The following is a 16,716-nucleotide window of genomic DNA, read 5'->3' on the forward strand; positions in this document are numbered from 1 at the left end:
GGGGCAGCAGAATGGCAGCTCTCATCTGCCCTGCCTCCCCGCAGCACTTCCCTTCTCTCCACAGGCTTCTGGGACCCCACCTGGCTTCTCTCTTCTCACTGCTTCTCAGCCTCCTCTGCCCATGGGCACCTCACCTCCAGGAGTGCCCCAGGTCCTGTCTTGTCTTCTTCATCTTTGCACTCTCCAAGGTGCCTCCTTCTGCTCCATGGCTTTAATACAACCTATGGACACATGGCCACAGGTTGGCACACATCTGCCTTTAGCCCTGACTGCTCTCTACAACTGCAGATTCTTTTATCCAATTGCTTTGACACTGTCACAGACAGCTAATTAGACTTCTCAAACTGGACACTGTCAAAACTCTGAGCTGCTCACCCTTCCAAGCATTCTTCTCCCTTCCCCTCATCAACAGCACTTCTGTGCTTGTGGTGATCCAGCCAAAGATCTAGGTGTATCCTTATTTCCCCCCTTTCCTCAATCCTAATATTCAATCTACTAGCAAGCCCTGTCAGCTCTTCCTCCACGAAATCATCCAAATCTGGCCATCTCTTCCCAGCACCTACTCTAGGCCACTCTCACTGTTTTCCTGAATCTCTGCAACAGCCTGATCTTTCTGTCTCTACTTCTGCCTGTACTCACTCTTCAACACTGTGGCCAGAAACAAGCCCTGCTACTCCACTGCTTAGAACACTCTGATGTTTCCCATGGCACTTGGAATAAAAGGCAAACCCCATCTGATTTACAAAATCCTACATAATCTGGTACCACTCTGCCTTTTGCTCAGTAAGCTATGGCTTCAAGCTCGTTTCTGACTCAGAGCCTTTACCTTAACCATTCCCTTGGCCTATGACTCTTGTCTTCCCCAGCACCACCCTCTAATGAATCACTTCTTGTGGTATTTCAGATGCAGATTTGAATTTAACCTCCTTGAGAGACCCCCTAACCACCAAAGTAACCCTCACATTACCCTGTTTACTTTTAGGGCACCTGCTGTAATTTTCTTGCTTCCTTGTTTGTCTTGTCTTCCTGGTAGAATGTGGTTCCATCAGAGCAGGGACCTAGTCTGTCTTATTTGTCATTGGTTTCACACACAAGGCATTCACCAAATGTTTCTATCCTGATTCACTGGGGGAGCTAGGTGAGTCCTGCCCCAGGTTTTCCCTGAAGCCTAGCTGGCTGACTGAGGAGTGATCCCAGCTCCCTGGATGATTGCTAGGCCACCAGACCCACCATGGGATGTAAGCATCTGAGTCAGGAGGAGCTGACCTGCACTCTGGGATCTCGATTCTTGTCACCTCTCTACCAACACTGTCCCCCGACTAACCCCGATAGCTATCTGTCACAATGTTAGAAGGTTGCAGACCAGCCACTTAAGCTTTGCTCCCTTTCAGGCTCTCAGTGTTGGCGAGGCTTAGATGTTAAACAGTGCTGAGTGCTCATGCGGTGACACTGAGCTAAGCACCTTCCACAAGCACCTGCTGACCCCTTGCAGCTCTGAGGTGGTATTATCATCCCTATTCTATAGATCAGGAAATGGAGGCTCAAAGGGGTCCTGGAAGCCAGGCGGTCTGAGACCAGAGCCTGCACTCTCTGTCCCGGTGCCACTCTGCCCCAAGGCTTGCTTCCACTTCCCAGGTACTGTAAGGCTGGGAAACAGGGTAAAAATGGAGCCGATAAGTGTTAATGACAAATAATGAACTCTACTGTGCACACTTAAAAGAGGTTTTATATATAGATTTTCACTGCAAAAGAATATTTGGGCTCATTTTCACTTGTTTATAAAACTCAAAACTGATTGTTTAAATCAGACACCTCTTTAAAAGCAAAATGGTTTTAACCATCACATTTTGAACTGAAACAAACAGCAGGCTGCAAACACATTAGCAATCAGAATGCGATTACCAGAAAAATGCTGCGAAAGTGGCAAACACTGGGATTTCGGCAGTCATCTTAGACTGAAAGGGCCTTTCTGAGTAAGTCACAGAAGAGTCCTTTAAAAGATAACTTCTTTAAGGCCACAAGTCAGTGCTCATAATGCTTTTCTAAAGCCCAGTGGCCTAAATTTTGAAATAAAAAGGAAAACTTAGGTAGATATTAATAAAGTAAGCCCTCCTAAAATCAATTTACCTATGACACATATTATGTAATCACAGAACTGGAAAGAAGAAATAAAGAATTTACCTCAGACAACCTGTTGTGTTACGCAGAACTAGTGAAGTCTGAAATTTAATTTTATGATCATCATCAAAAGAAGAGTTATTCCATCCAGAATGTGGAACGATCACAGTGTTTGTTAAGGTTGAGAGAGCATCTCGAATGATTGTCATTTTTACAGCATCACATGAGGATAAATTCCAAAGAACTCCTAAAGAAAGGAGATTTTAAAAATCAAATCAACAGTTAATGAGATCCTGTAGCTTTAGAAATGAAATAAACATATTACTCTAATTAATGTAAACTCAGTCTGTTCCAAACATAATCTATGGCCTATATTTGCAAGCAGGTTGGGGACAGACCTCTCTTAAGTTTTGAGTGAATACAGGAGCCTCCGGTATCATATTACACATTCTTAATATTCACCCTCTTGAGTTTTAGAGCCTCTGTATCTATCCAGCAAGGTGACTGTGGTTTTTGCAAAGCAAATTACTCTGTAAAGGAAGAGCGTCTTGAATATAATGCATCTGTGATTTTTATAAAACTGCTATTTATTGCATTGTATTTTACATTTAATGGCTGTGTGACAAACCGTTTTTAGAATTTAGTACTTGGAAAAAATATTTCTTTTTCTTGAAAGACTGGCATATTTTTCTTCGTCTGCTTCCTTTTCTTACTTCTTCTATCACGAAGCTCAAGCTTCAATAAAGCACTTGCCATAACTTTCCTGGCACGGATGTTTGCTACATTTGCTTCACCTACCTTACTTAGGTAAGGTTTAAACACTTCTATCTCAATTTTAAGTTTTATTAGTAGGTGCTTTAGATACAAGTTACTGTCACTCCTTTTTGAAAAAACGTCATTTTCACATCAGTACATCTTCCTAAGAGGAAAGGAGAAGAGAGGGTGCAGCTGGTTTCCTCTGCATTCAAGTCCCCCAGAGCCCTACACTCCTGACATATCCTTGGCAAGTTGCTTGAGTCTGTACAGTGCTTTCGCAACTACCAACACACAAAAATGCTCGTGGCCTTGCAGAGAGGGAGGAGTGGCAAAATCTGCCCATGTCCACGGGAGCATGTCAGGCTTGTGAACGTAACTGATCAAGAGCGTGGGCTGGAGACAAGACCAAGCACTGCTGCTGCAGCGTCATGGACCAAGAAGCCAGCCCCGACACCACCTGCTCAGCCTTCTCTGGGTGCCCCTGTAAAGGAGGGAGGTATGGGGAGAAGACAGGAGCTCCTTCCTTTGTGGAGGAAGGGGAGGTAGAAGCCAAGGGCTAGAAGTGAAGAGAGTGAAATAATCCTCTGACTCTAAACTGTGTGAGGACTGCCCCTTCTCAGGCCTGTCCACATGCTACAGAGGGAATGGTTGGACTGGAAGGTGATGCCTGCACTCTGGCCTCCTCTTGTGTTCGGAATCTGCGCCTACTACTCTCCTCTTTCACTTGGCTTTGACTTCTGGACCCTGCTGATTTGGTTTCCCTTGTTTCCCAAGGACTTTTACCCCTTTTCTGCTCCTATTTCACCGTAACTACAGCCTTCAGGGTATAGGGTTGGGGGAGACTTAAAACAGTTCTGAATCAGGCAAGTAAAGAACTTGCTTTATCTTTGAAAGCTTGTTCTGTTCTGTTCTTCTGTTCATGATGACACACCTTTGCTTATATAACTATCTTGGGGTACATAAAAGCTAGGATCCTGGTTAGAAGGCAGCACGCATTACGGGAGCTTATGAAAAGAACTTAAATTCTACACTTGGAGCTCTTTCTCCATGGATTCTTAGAAAATTGGCTATGCTTCTATATAAAGTGCTTTTGGGCAATGGTTTTAAACTGTGCTCCCTGGATCCTGGGGGTTTTGTTGGTATCCCGTAGGGGCAGCCATGTGAGGAGTTGGGGGAGAATTGGTCATGAGGCTCCCCATCCTATGTGACTTCATATTATCTGTGCTCAATTTTGGGCTTCAGTGTGTTTCTGTTTCAAACCTAAAAGACATTTGATAAGCCTGATGACCACAGAAGGGACCTGGGAGCTAAGGAAGAGAAACACTTTTTTGGCTGTCTGTCCTGACCAGATAACAGCAATGGAGTGAAAACAGAAGGAAGAGTTGGGCATGGCAGGGCAGGACGATAGATTCTGTCACTAACATGGCTTTAACACCTCCTGCTAGCGAGGCCAACCAGAGTCACCCAGGCCTGATGGCGCCTCCAGAAGCATGAGCCAGCCACAGTGGCAGCATACAGCCCAGAAGCCACCAGTGGGAAGAGGGTGATTCCCTAACCTCCCCTGCGGACAGCTGCATAACGTGATTCCTAACGCCATCAGTGCAAATTTTCTGTCACAGCTTTCAAATTCCTCAATGCATGGAGGAGGGCTGCATTTTTCCATAAGATATTTTCAACTTTACAGAATAAATGCATTCCAGTGAAGTCAGCTGCAAGCAAGGTTTATGGAAAGTCTTTCATACTATAATGTTGGATACATATACAGAAAATTAAACAACCTGTGTCACAGACTTCAAGTGAAAACATGACTAAGAAGAAGGTGGTTCTTCAGCATACTGGATCCTAGAGTTGATGCCCAGAAATTCTCTGATTGCTGGCAGAAAAACCTGTTTTTTGTTGTTTCTGTCTCGTCTCTGGCTACTTCTAACACCTACTTCTGGCAAGAGGCTATTTCTTCAATTTGAGAATTCCTCTGGTTTTCATGCTGGTGGTAGAATTTTGTTCTGCTCTTTTTCTTCCCAGGCATTCAGAATGACTGATGGAGTTGCATGTCATTCTCTAACTTAGTAGTAGCCAGTATATATACCTGGGATTGGACATAGCATAAATATTCATAAATCAGCATAAACAATGGTTGCATCACCATTTAATGTGGCTTTACTCTGTGGCAGGCATTGTGTGCTTTACATATAATAACTTAAAGAGTCAAGGTGCCCCAAATTAATTAACTTTCCCTTTTAAATATTTTCATAGGTTTGAAATTCTACACATTTATTTTTAAAAAATGACAAACATTTATATGCTGAAATTTAACTTTATTAGGCAAGTATTACATAATGAGGAAGAAATACCCTATCATTATCCATTCTTTTATATGTTGTGTGACATACACGCAAGACACAGAGTAGGCGGTCCAAAATACATTTTTATATCGTGCATTTGTTTTTAGATATCTTTTTTATTTCCTATCAGACTTAGCTTTTAAGTATTATTATTACCTCCCCTTCGTGCCTTTTCGTAAAACAGAGTATTCAGGAGTGTCTTTAAAGTTTGCAACTAGGGGAAGATGATCTTTAACAAAATTTGTCAGCATAGTTTTGCCTGCCTTTCACATTGAGACCAAAACAGATGGCTGCTGAAACCACCATCTTAGTTATGGGGACAGAAGAATCCAGCTGCCATTCCATCTCCCAGAATCAGAAAAGTCACATCAACGTGCCAGAATCTGCATCCCTCAAAATGCAAAACAGAAAGGAACAGTGCTGACAAATTATAAAATATAAGGTTGTTAAAAAATCTGTTAGCCTTCAGCAGACAAGCTGACTGTGCTATCTTTTAGTCAACTAAAATGACTTATTGATTACAACACTAGCCTACCACAGAAATTCAGGTTTTCATTTCTGCAACTTCAAAAAAAAAAAAAAGTTCAGAGTTATTCTTGACCAGAAAAAAAAGAAAGTTTCTATTTTTGCTAAGTATGTGGTGTTCAAGGGCCCCACAAAAAGGCAGCTTTGTTTGTCACCCTGTACTATGTGTTATTCTCCCTTTAATCCTGCACTTGGCCATGTAACACAAAGAGCTGCAACCTTTGGCATAGATTTAACTCCCCATTTTGATCAGCAGAGCAAGTCTCAAGGTACTGGCTTTTCTTCCCCACTTTCTACTCCAAAACTAAGGTTATATAAAGCCAAAGCAACAAGTTCTGGTCAACAAATAATGAATGAAAAAAATTTAATTAAACTTAAAAGCCTTAGATATAAAATGGTTGATTTGGCTTTTTTGCTCAGAGTAAAAAGCACCTCTTTTAAGACCGGCTAATAACACCTGTGTGTGAACTTCACTAAAACAATGAATGTTCTTTCCACGTTGTCTAGGGCTTCATTTAATGGGTCAGGAAGAATCTTGCTGGGGCAGTAAGTAATGAATAAAAAATACACCAACTCCCAGATGTAGTAAGACTGATGAGAAAATGAAGAGCTATAGAATTAGCATTCTCCATCAACTTGATAAACCTCTAACTCCAACATTCTAGTGCAAAATTTGCTTCAAAAATATTTATCGCCATATTCCATTATCTCCTGGTTCCCAAAGGGAAAGTTAAAAATAAACTAGAATTTGGTTGAGGAAGCTTGAGGTGTTATTTAATTTAAAGCAATTAGTTATTTGTTGTGAAGACTAAGAATATAAATATACAAACTAATTTAGAAAATATTAGGGAGTTTCATGCATATTATTGTAGAAAACACTGCTTATTCTCTATCACAGGAACAAGTACATATAATTATGAGTAACTAATAATCACAATGAAATACTGCCATGAGAGATGAAAGTTCATTTTCCCCACAAAGAATAAAGTAATTAAAATACCATTTCACATAAATCCTACGCTGCACAATTTTGAAAGTGCTCACATTTAAAACTAGCTTTATAGCTATTCTAATGGCCAACTGATAATTTTATAGTCAAATTAGAAGCTGATTTTACTGATTAATTAAAATAATAGCAACTATTTGAAAAATGTACTTCTTAAAAGATATTAAAAACTAACAAAACAACATTTGGAAAATGCGATTTCTCTGGTGGCGTATACCCATGGTAGCCTACACAATTGTTTTTCTTTTTGATATGAAAGACAAGCTTAAGCCCTTCATTTTTATACAGCATTCAATTTATGCCATGTTTCCTAATTGTATTAAAAGAACCCAAGTGTTTGCAGACATTGCCAAAAGAAAAAAAGCAACAGCCAAAAACATGCCAGTGTGCTCTAAACATCATCACTAGATGGGCCCCTGCCTTTTCCTTCCTGAGTGAACCTCGCTCTGAGTGCTCTGGGTTCAGTCATGCTCTTTTACAAGCTGTTCATGAGGCAGACAGGTAAAACTACCCAGGCTCGGCTGGGCGTGGTGGCTCACATCTATAATCCCAGCACTTTGGGAGGCCAAGGCAGGCAGATCATCTGCGGTCCAGAGTTCGCGAGACCAGCCTGACCAACATAGAGAAACTCCTTCTCTACTAAAATTAGCCAGGTGTGGTGGTACGCCTGTAATTCCAGCTACTCAGGAGGCTGAGGCAGGAGAATCGCTTGAACCTGGGAGACAAAGGTTGCGGTGAGCTGAGATGGCACCATTGCACTCCAGCCTGGGCAACAAGAGTGAAACTCCATCTCAAATAAAAAAAAACAAAAAAACAAAAAAACAACTACCCAGGTTCAGAGAGTGAAGAATGATCAAGGAGATAATAGATGCTAAGGTCTTGTAGACACTCTACCCCTCACTCCATTCCCAGTACAAAGCAAGCATTGTGACCAGTGGCTAATGGGACTAGGCAGTCCCATTCAAGCTCTCTGGGGGAACACTGCCTGGTATGTGTTCCTCCCCACTGGCCTGCCCCAGCTCCTGGCAATTCTGCATCCATGGGCTCACTGTAACAGACTGGTGTCACAAATAACCACCCTATAAAGATTCTTGAAAAATGGGGGTAGAAATATTAGATTAATAGCGCAAATATAGTATCAGGGCTACAGATTGTCTCAGGGCCCTTGCCTGCTTCTCCTAGCACACACTTCCATTATTATTCTCTACACAGTCTCAGCTGAAACACTCAGGATCTAGCAAACACACATCTCCATTTCTTTTCGATGCAGCTGCCCTGGAAGTTCTCCTCTTAGCCCAATGGGGTTTTTAAAAACTTCTGTGGCTTTTTCTTGGAAAGAGAGTAACGCTATGATGTTATAATGCCTACATCCTGCTACAATATGCTTTCCACCAGCCTTAAAGTTACACACCTTGCACCTTTGAGATTTACGTTACCTCTACCCAAACATAGTATAGACCTGTGCTGCTCCATATGGTGGCCATCAGCCACATGTGGCTACCTGAAGTAAGGCTAGTCCAAATTGTGATATGCTGTTAAGTAAAAAATAGATTATGAAGACTTGGTACAAAAAAGTGAACACAAAACATCTCATTCATAATTTTTGTATTTTTTAGTGGTTGAAATACTTTGAAATTATTAGGCCAAATAAAAAATATTATTAAAATAGATTTCCCATGGCTGCTAGAAAATGTAGAAAACATGCAGCTCATATTATTCTTCTATTGAACAGTGCTGGCAGAGACGCTTGCTTGCTTCACGCCAGACGTCGAGGGAGAGGCACAGGGGAGCCGTCTGCTTTCAGGGGGCCTTATAACAAACAGTTACCCCACCAGGCAGTTGTGACAAAGGGCAGGAAGAGCAACAGGCACAACTTGAATATCCTGCATGCCAGGTACTCAACACACATCATCACCAAAACACCAAGCAGCAGGTAATGGGTTATCACTGGGGACACTAAGGTTTGACAGTGTGGATGTGTCTGGAGCCACTGAGCTGGAAGGCAACAAGTCGACCTGGCTCCAAAGCTGACACTCACTCGAGACCATGCCACTTCTCTCTGGATGTTTTCTAAAGTGTGTGAACTTGTGTTTGATAGGAGGATGGGAGGCCACATTTGAGCTGGAGTATCAAGGACAGAGGACGGAAAGGAGCAGGCTGAGGTTGCAGAGCACTTCAGGCCAACTATAGCCCTGGCAAAGGAGCAGAAGTGGGGATGGCACATGCTGGAGCTGGCTGGCAGGAGGGCACAGGAGCTACCGATTTGGCTGGCAGGTGGGAAAACCTGAACTGCAGGCACAGGTGTTCTCCCAGGGAGAAGGGTGAGGCCGATGGGCTAGGAGGGGCAGAGCCTATTTCTTTTTTTTTTTTTCTAGAAAGAGAAAAAAGAAAGAAAAGAAAAAGAGAAAGAAAGAAAAAAAGATATGAAAGAGAAAGAAAGAGGAAGAGAAAGAGGAAGAGAGAATGGGAATCTTGCTCTATTGCCCAGGCTAGAATGCAGTCTAAAAATGGGTATTAAGGGCAAAGCCTATTTCACAGGACAGGATTGAGGAGGGAGGTGATGAGGATCTGAAGGAGTGAGGAGCGGGCAGAAGGCCAAGAGGGAAGGGAAGTACCTGTGGTGAGATTTTGGAGCAGAAGGCCAAGAGGGAAGGGAAGTACCTGTGGTGAGATTTTGGAGCCAGATGCAAACTGAGGGTGGCGTCACAGGTAAGCCAGCAGTTTGAATATGTGTAAAAATATGGTGCTGCTAGCAGAAATGAGGAAGTCAAGGGCGTGGTGGGGAGAATCAGTGCCATAAAAATGTCTGCTGGGCTAATCAACTGCCCAAGCTTCCTACCAGGGCTGAATGTTGTGAACAAATTATGAAATCTAAGTGAAACTGTGATAACGGGAAAACAATTATGAGATAGGGACAAAACTACTGTCCTCAGTTGTAGAAAAATGCCTTTCTCTGGATAAATTCTGAGAAAAACAAGTCGTGGTGGGACACAGCCATTCTCAGGGTTTCTAAGATACCACTCTTTGAGCAGAGTTCCTGAAACCTGTTCAGTGACCCCTCCACTGCTCCTGGTCTATAGGTATGGCTTGAGGTTTTCTCCTTCCTGCCCCCAAGGCATGAGAGGTCAGCTGCTGCACTCCCTGCTGGCTGGCACAAAGCATTGCAGATGGAGGACAGGCCTGCCTTGCTTACCTCTGTGTTCCCTGGCATTTCCTGCACAGCAGATGCACAATCCTCATGGGGCATATGGGAGCTCACTAGGTCCAGCTGTGCTCAGAACATCACCATCTCAGTTTTTAGGGCAGTGGGAAGTAGGTGCTCAGGTGATCTGAGGGCAAGATGCTTTCTAGAAGGGAGTTGTGTGGAAGTAAAGACCTGGGCTGGCCACAAAGGCTGCACACAGGGGCCCCAGCCTGCATATTCCATCTGAAGGTGATTGTTCCTACTGTTGAAATTTGTCCCTAGCTGGGACATGATAGATCTTTAGTGCCTTTAGAGAATATAAGGGTTAGCCCAAGTTTCTGTGATTTTACAGGCATAAAAGTGAATCACAACATCTTTGAAAAGATCTATCAATTTCTAGAGATCCACTTACAGAATCCTATTTGCATTTTAACATATTCTTCTTTTTCTAGGTAATTTTACCACTTCATGGGTATGTTTTAAGGATTAATGACATAATGTAGTTGTACAGTCCTATGCTGCCTGGAAAGGAATTTCTACAGAAAAAAAGCTTACAGTTCAGAAATGCTGACTGAGAATTGCCACTATGGGACACAAAGAGTGGCTCCTTCTGTTGGAGCAGAGCTAATAAAAGAGAACAGGTTACATTAAAGGAAATTAGAGAATCCTTCTGGGGCAGAAATGGCAGCAGGGGCAGCAGCTCCGGACACCCTTGTTCTGCAGGTTATTTCAGTGTGACATAGAATTAGGTCATTCACACTGTCATAGTTACACTATCAGAGATTTGCCCAAGAGTCACTGAAGTAATAGATTCCACAGCTGACCTACATGTTCCAGGAACACACTTGCTCATCTGTAACTGTACTAGATCTTCAACCCAGTTGTCTGGTGCTGGCAGAAGCTTAGAGACAAAGGTGCCTCCAGCTATAAGCTACAGAGCATCAGGCTCAGAAACTGCAAAGCATTTGCAGGTCCTGGCCTGGGATCTCCGTATTCCCACCTCCTTTGCATGTATAGGCTGTGTAGTCAATGAGGGAGTATATCATTACGGGGCCTCTGTTTTGCTGAGGAGTTCCACTCTGACTGATGGTTGAATACACAAGTCTTGTAAGTGACCTTCTGAGACTCACCACTTGACTGCCTCATTGTGCCTGGCACTCAGAAGCCTACACTCAAAATATAGGGTCACATATTCCACTTACAGGATTGAATCTTTTCATACTCAAAACTATAAATCTTGAAATACTCACAAGACCTAAAATCACATCTCATAGGTTTCTTAAGCAAACTGATGTTTTATGATTATACTTGATCACTACTTTGATATGATGGTGCTAGTGGTGAAATTCAAGGATATTTTCTATGGTCCTGGGTAAAATTCAGAGAGTAAAGTTTATTGTGGGGCTTTTCTCCTTTCCCTTTTTGGTGGTAATCTTAAAGAACAAAGGAAATAACATTTGTACCCTCCAGATTTAGCTCCTGTTCAGCCCTTCTCAGTGGCCAGAGTAGGCAGGAGAAGGGTCAGGGAAGAAACACCTCCAGCCTGGACATCAGGAACTCAGCCTGGAGACTTGCCTGCTCAAGCTTTCTGGACTTTGGTTTCTAATCTGTAATAACAGGGGAAGACAGGAGATTTCTTTAGGGTTCTTTCCAGTTCAAAGTTCTCTACCAATTAAGAATTGCTCTATTTATAATAAATATTTTTTGTCTTGTTAGCAATTAAACTTTAAAAAATCTGTCATTTCTCATTACACATTTTCAAGGTTTGAAATGTTCAGTAAATAACGCAATTTGTTTCTGTTGTTATTGTCATATTTTATTTATTTTTTTGAGACAGAGTCTCTCACTGTCACCCAGGCTGAAAAGCAGTGGTGCAATATCGACTCACTGCAATCTCTGCCTTCCAGGTTCAAGCGATTCTCCTGCTTTAGACTCTCTAGTAGCTGGGATTACAGGCGCGTGCCACCACATCTGGCTAATTTTTGTATTTTTAGTAGAGATGGGGTTTCGCCATGTTGGCCTGGCTGGTCTCGAATGCCTAACCTCAAGTGATTCGCCTCCCTTGGCCTTCCAAAGTGCTGGGATTACAGGTGTTAACCACCATGCCCAGCTATGTTTTATAAAGTGGACCAAATGATATGGGTCCTTACTGATTTGGGCTGGGAATTGGGAGGAGACGTTGCTAGATTTCTGAAAATGACCCACACAACTTCTAACAAACCTAGTGGTCCACAGCAGGAGGATAGAGAGCAACAGGCCAAATTCTTTCTTATCAGTGAATAAATGACCTGTTTTGAAGGCATATTAATTAGGCTAAGAGGACATACTTTGTAAATTGCTTCATCCTGTAATGGCAAGTAATCATCCAAAAGGCATGTCCACCAAGCTCCTGCTTTTTATAGTACATACGACTAATTGTTGCCAGACTGGTTCTACCCTTTGTTAAACCTTAGCCTGGCCCATCTACCCTTCCTCAGGTACAACTATTAGTTTCTTATTAACTTATCATCTAATTAGAAATATGGAGCTAATGATCAGGAAGATAATAAGCTTCATTTCATGCTCCGCAGTGTCTGGAATCCACTGCTGGCATCCAAACATTTCCCAATAAGCAGTGGAAATATTTTACTTAGCCATATGGATGAATAATTACTTGCTAAATTGGAAGAAATGTACATGTAGCAGTCATATGAACAAAGTCTATTATTACTGAAGAACAAAGGCTACTTTTTGGTATTTAACACTAGTGTTTAGAGGGTAATAGAAGTGTGATAGTTTGGGACATCTGGTACATACATTAACAAGCAGGCCTCCAGATTCTGTGCAAAATCTTCAATGTTGATAGTTTTAAAAAATAATGTTTTCAGGATGCTCAATAACTTGAAACTCATATTTCCTAGCTTAGAAACACTATTTAATTCTCTTGAACAACTGAGTTCAACATCTTTTTTAGTGACAAGATGTTCCCATCTTCCCTCCATACTTTGTGGCCCAGCAGACATTCATTTTATAACCCAACTGGGGAAGAACCGTACTTCATCTGGCTTTCAGGTTTAAGTACAACAAACAGCAAAAAAAAGCTTTGGAATAAAAGAAAAATCACTGCAAGCACTCACATATATCAGCAACTACTAAAAGAAAAACTCATTAGGTTTCAACCTGGAAAATGTTCAACACAATGAAGAAAACACAAGAATCATGTTACATAACAGAGAGTGATTTTAATTAACAATGACAGCCATACTGTCTTAGGAAAATACATTTGGCAAAAAGTCCTTTTTTCCCCTCTTAAAATAAAGATGTGGCCAAAAATATAGGTCCTGGTCAGTTATATTTAAAGCAAAGACAAGCATCTTTATTAAAAATAGCTAAAATTTCTCCACTTCAGTACAGTAAAAACTGCCAAACAAAGGGGACTAGAAAAATATAAAGACCAGATTCATAACTGGGTTGAATTACTTAACATTAAGAATAAAAGAATTCCTAGTTTCAAGGGGATAGTAGCTTTTTCAAATTATATAATATTTGGAACACAATAGTTCGGTGTATTTTAACATTTCATGATCCTAAGTTGACTGTAATTTTCACTTAGGAACTCATAGACCATACCTACAAAGGCCAAGCACTGTGCAAGGCTGGCCGTGGTAGCTGTGAAGGACACCAGCAGAACACTAAAATCTAAGGTTCATGTTCTGTTCTCAAAGGGGACTTCACAGTAGATGGACACCTGAAGGGAAATGCTGGGTGATATGGTCCCATAGCACCTTGTTGCCTTAGTTTGGAGCAGACATGTTCTAATAGCAGTTCAGATTGGGGGCTTACTTTCTTGGTTAGGAGTGCTGGTGGCTGGATCTAGGGCTGAAATGATCTTTTTGTAGGGCCATTTCTATGTAAAAATGTCCTCCTGAGGGTTTGTACTTTTTGCCTTCTCAAGTTACATCAGATGTCTTCTTGCTGCTTTCTGGATAACCCTGTTGTCCAGCCTTAACCCCACCAGGTAATGAGCTTCCTATCCTGTAGGTTCATGTACATGATGGCGGCTACTTTGTGTGGAAGCCCTAAAGGAGATTCATGCACTGGACAGATGACTGAACAAAATGAGTTCTGAGGTCCCTCTCAACCCTGTGTTTCTACAATTAAGGACGACTTGAGCATTTGATGTGAGGAAGAATTACCGAAAGAAGAAAGAAGAATTCAAGGATCTCTTGATGTTTTCATGGTTTAATATGTATCAAGGATCAATCACTCTTAAAATATTACTGATGATCAGTTAAGGTTGGTACCACTAAATTGTAGGACTGGGAAATGTGAGTAACTTTGCTGTCTCTGTAAAGCCTAGACTAGAAATATAAGTACACACACACAAAAAGCAACTATGCTAGACTTATATTGTGACTTTGTAGTTTCACATTAGTTAGACAATGTATAGATATAAATTAAACACAGCTGCCATTTAGCTTTTTGAACTGGAAACTCCTTTCTAAAGTTTTCTGTTCCAACCTCCTTCAACTGTGTGAAGTGTTTACCCACTGACCACTCCCATTCCAATGTTTTGAAGAAAACATTTGATAATCACTCCACATGTCAAAATAAACTACTAGTGTTAAAACTATATAGTTATAAAGCAATTCTTAACGTTTCCTACTCTATAAGTATGGCAAAAAATTGTTTCTTATAGTCTAAAAGCTACCAGCAGATATTTTCAAGAGAAATATCAGAGGGAGTTCTTAGTTTTACATTGGGAAGTGATATGATCTATTAGGAAAATAGCTCTTTTTGAATGAGAAAAACACTTTCATCCTCTTTCCAAGGCCAAGGTCCATGTTTTAAAACATCTTATGTTCTCAATGACTGGTACTGTACCCACAGAGAAATGAAATAAGGAAGAAAGCATCTAAATTAGCACTCAATTCCAGAGTGTGCGCCAGGTAAACTAGTACAGAAAAGCCCTTGGTAGTAATGTTGGGCTCTACTTAAAGTGAATTTGATTTATTTTTAAATGTAAAGAAAAAAGTACATATTCATATACTTTTCTTCACTAAATCTTACAAATTCCTTGAGCTCAGCTCAAGAAAGGCACTGTAATAGTCTCTCCCAAGGAAAAAACTCAAACAGAAATTCAGAAAGACTCATTCCTCCTATGAGAGGACAGAAGAGCAGGTAAAAGCTTCACATTAAGTATATAAGGATCAAGTCATGATGAATCTGTCTAGTTACATTTGAGAAGCTGTGTTTTCCATGTCATTTGTCCCTGGGTCCCCACTGCTCTCTCAGGGAGCAGTGCACATGGTCTTTTGCAGCCCTCCTGGCTGCACAGTGCTACTATGGGAAGACACCTGGACATGACACCGGAAGTTCAAAGTGGGAAGAGAAACATCAGGAAAGCAGGAAAGCACTTGTGTATTGTAAGTGATTCTGGCTCCTTTACGCCTCCCTAACAGGCGGCTGAGGGTAAATTTGTGGGCATAATCACAGTGACTGTGTTGACTTCTAGAATGAACATAGCTACATTTTTGTTTTTTCTTAATTCTGTTTAGCTAGATCTAATTTTCATTTTATAGCTATATGTACACATATGCAAAAATAATTTGTTTTTTGGTGAGATGCCTCAAAAGCATTTTAGAAAGAAAGAGTATTAATTTAGAAGTGCTAAAGCATTAATATTCAAAATACATTAAGGCAGGTAGTCCATTGCATAGTTATTATTTGTAAAGCATATTCTACCTTTGGTATTTTGAGTACAAGGAAATAGTGATGTTGTATTTTGAACATTAATATCTTATGAGAAAGTTGACTCCCCTTAAATATTGGATGCAGCATGGTTTACTCATTCCCAAGTGAACCTACAATTCTGATTTCATAGTGGAAACTGGGGGAATGAAATTAATTTTGAAGAAATGTTGTTTAAAAATTTTAAATTAAATCTCTCAGGCATGAAAAAAGGCAAAGAAAATATAAAACAAACACCCAGGTGTGCTAGCTTTGTCACAAATTAACATTTTGTCTTATGTATTTCAGATTTCTCTAAAGAAAGAGAGCTGGAATACAACCCCATTTCCATTTTCTTCCTTCCTCTTCATAGAGGTAACCCCAATCCTGAATCTATTTTTATCATTCCAATTAGAAATTTTAACTTTATTGCATGTGCATATATCCATATCAACTTACTTATTGAACAACTTTATTCAAATAGTATTACTCTGTAGTTATCATTCTGCAAGTATTTCTGAAGCTGTCTATGTTGTTATGCATAGTCTAATGTGCTTATTTTAACTCCTGTACGTGGTTTTGCTGTGTGAGAGTACTGCCACTGATGTAACTATTCTTCTGCCAATGAATTCTTAGTATTTTCCCTGAATTCTCTATTACAAGCAATGCTGTCACCAGTGTGTCCTCATGCAGAACCATTCTTCCAGCTCAATTTCAAGTATGCTTGAATCCAGCCACTGGCACTGTAACATCATTACTCACTCCTCCCTCTCTCTCACTCCCTACATCTGACCAACATGCCCAGACCATGAAGTATTTCTCTGACTGCTCCATCCCACTCTTCCTTTTCATCATTGAAATAGTTCAAGCTGTTATCATTGGACTGTTGGTCTGCTCATAGGTTTCCCAGGCTCTCCCCATTCAAATCAATCCTCTACCCTGCTGTCTGCTGGAAGAAGGCATTAAAAGGCCTAAACTGGCCATGCCATGCCCCCATGTGTCTGCTGCATGTGGAACACAATTAAGTTCCTTATAAAAGTCTCCAAAATGGGCTGGGCATGGTGGCTCATGCCTGT

At 41.1% G+C, this 16,716-nt stretch overlaps 1 protein-coding gene across 50 annotated transcripts in view; it reads right to left on the minus strand.

Moving 5' to 3' along the window:
* Window positions 1–16,716, minus strand: part of PKP4 (plakophilin 4) — a 225,113-nt gene that overhangs the window by 20,797 nt on the left and 187,600 nt on the right. For all 50 annotated transcript variants that reach the window (XM_078327676.1, XM_078327671.1, XM_078327673.1 and 47 more), the window contains one exon: window positions 2,182–2,365. In XM_078327676.1, the coding sequence (XP_078183802.1) occupies window positions 2,182–2,365 (184 nt within the window). The remainder of the gene's footprint in view (window positions 1–2,181; window positions 2,366–16,716) is intronic.

Source organism: Callithrix jacchus, chromosome 6 (assembly GCF_049354715.1).
Source record: "Callithrix jacchus isolate 240 chromosome 6, calJac240_pri, whole genome shotgun sequence".
Classification (NCBI taxonomy): Eukaryota; Metazoa; Chordata; class Mammalia; order Primates; family Cebidae; genus Callithrix; species Callithrix jacchus.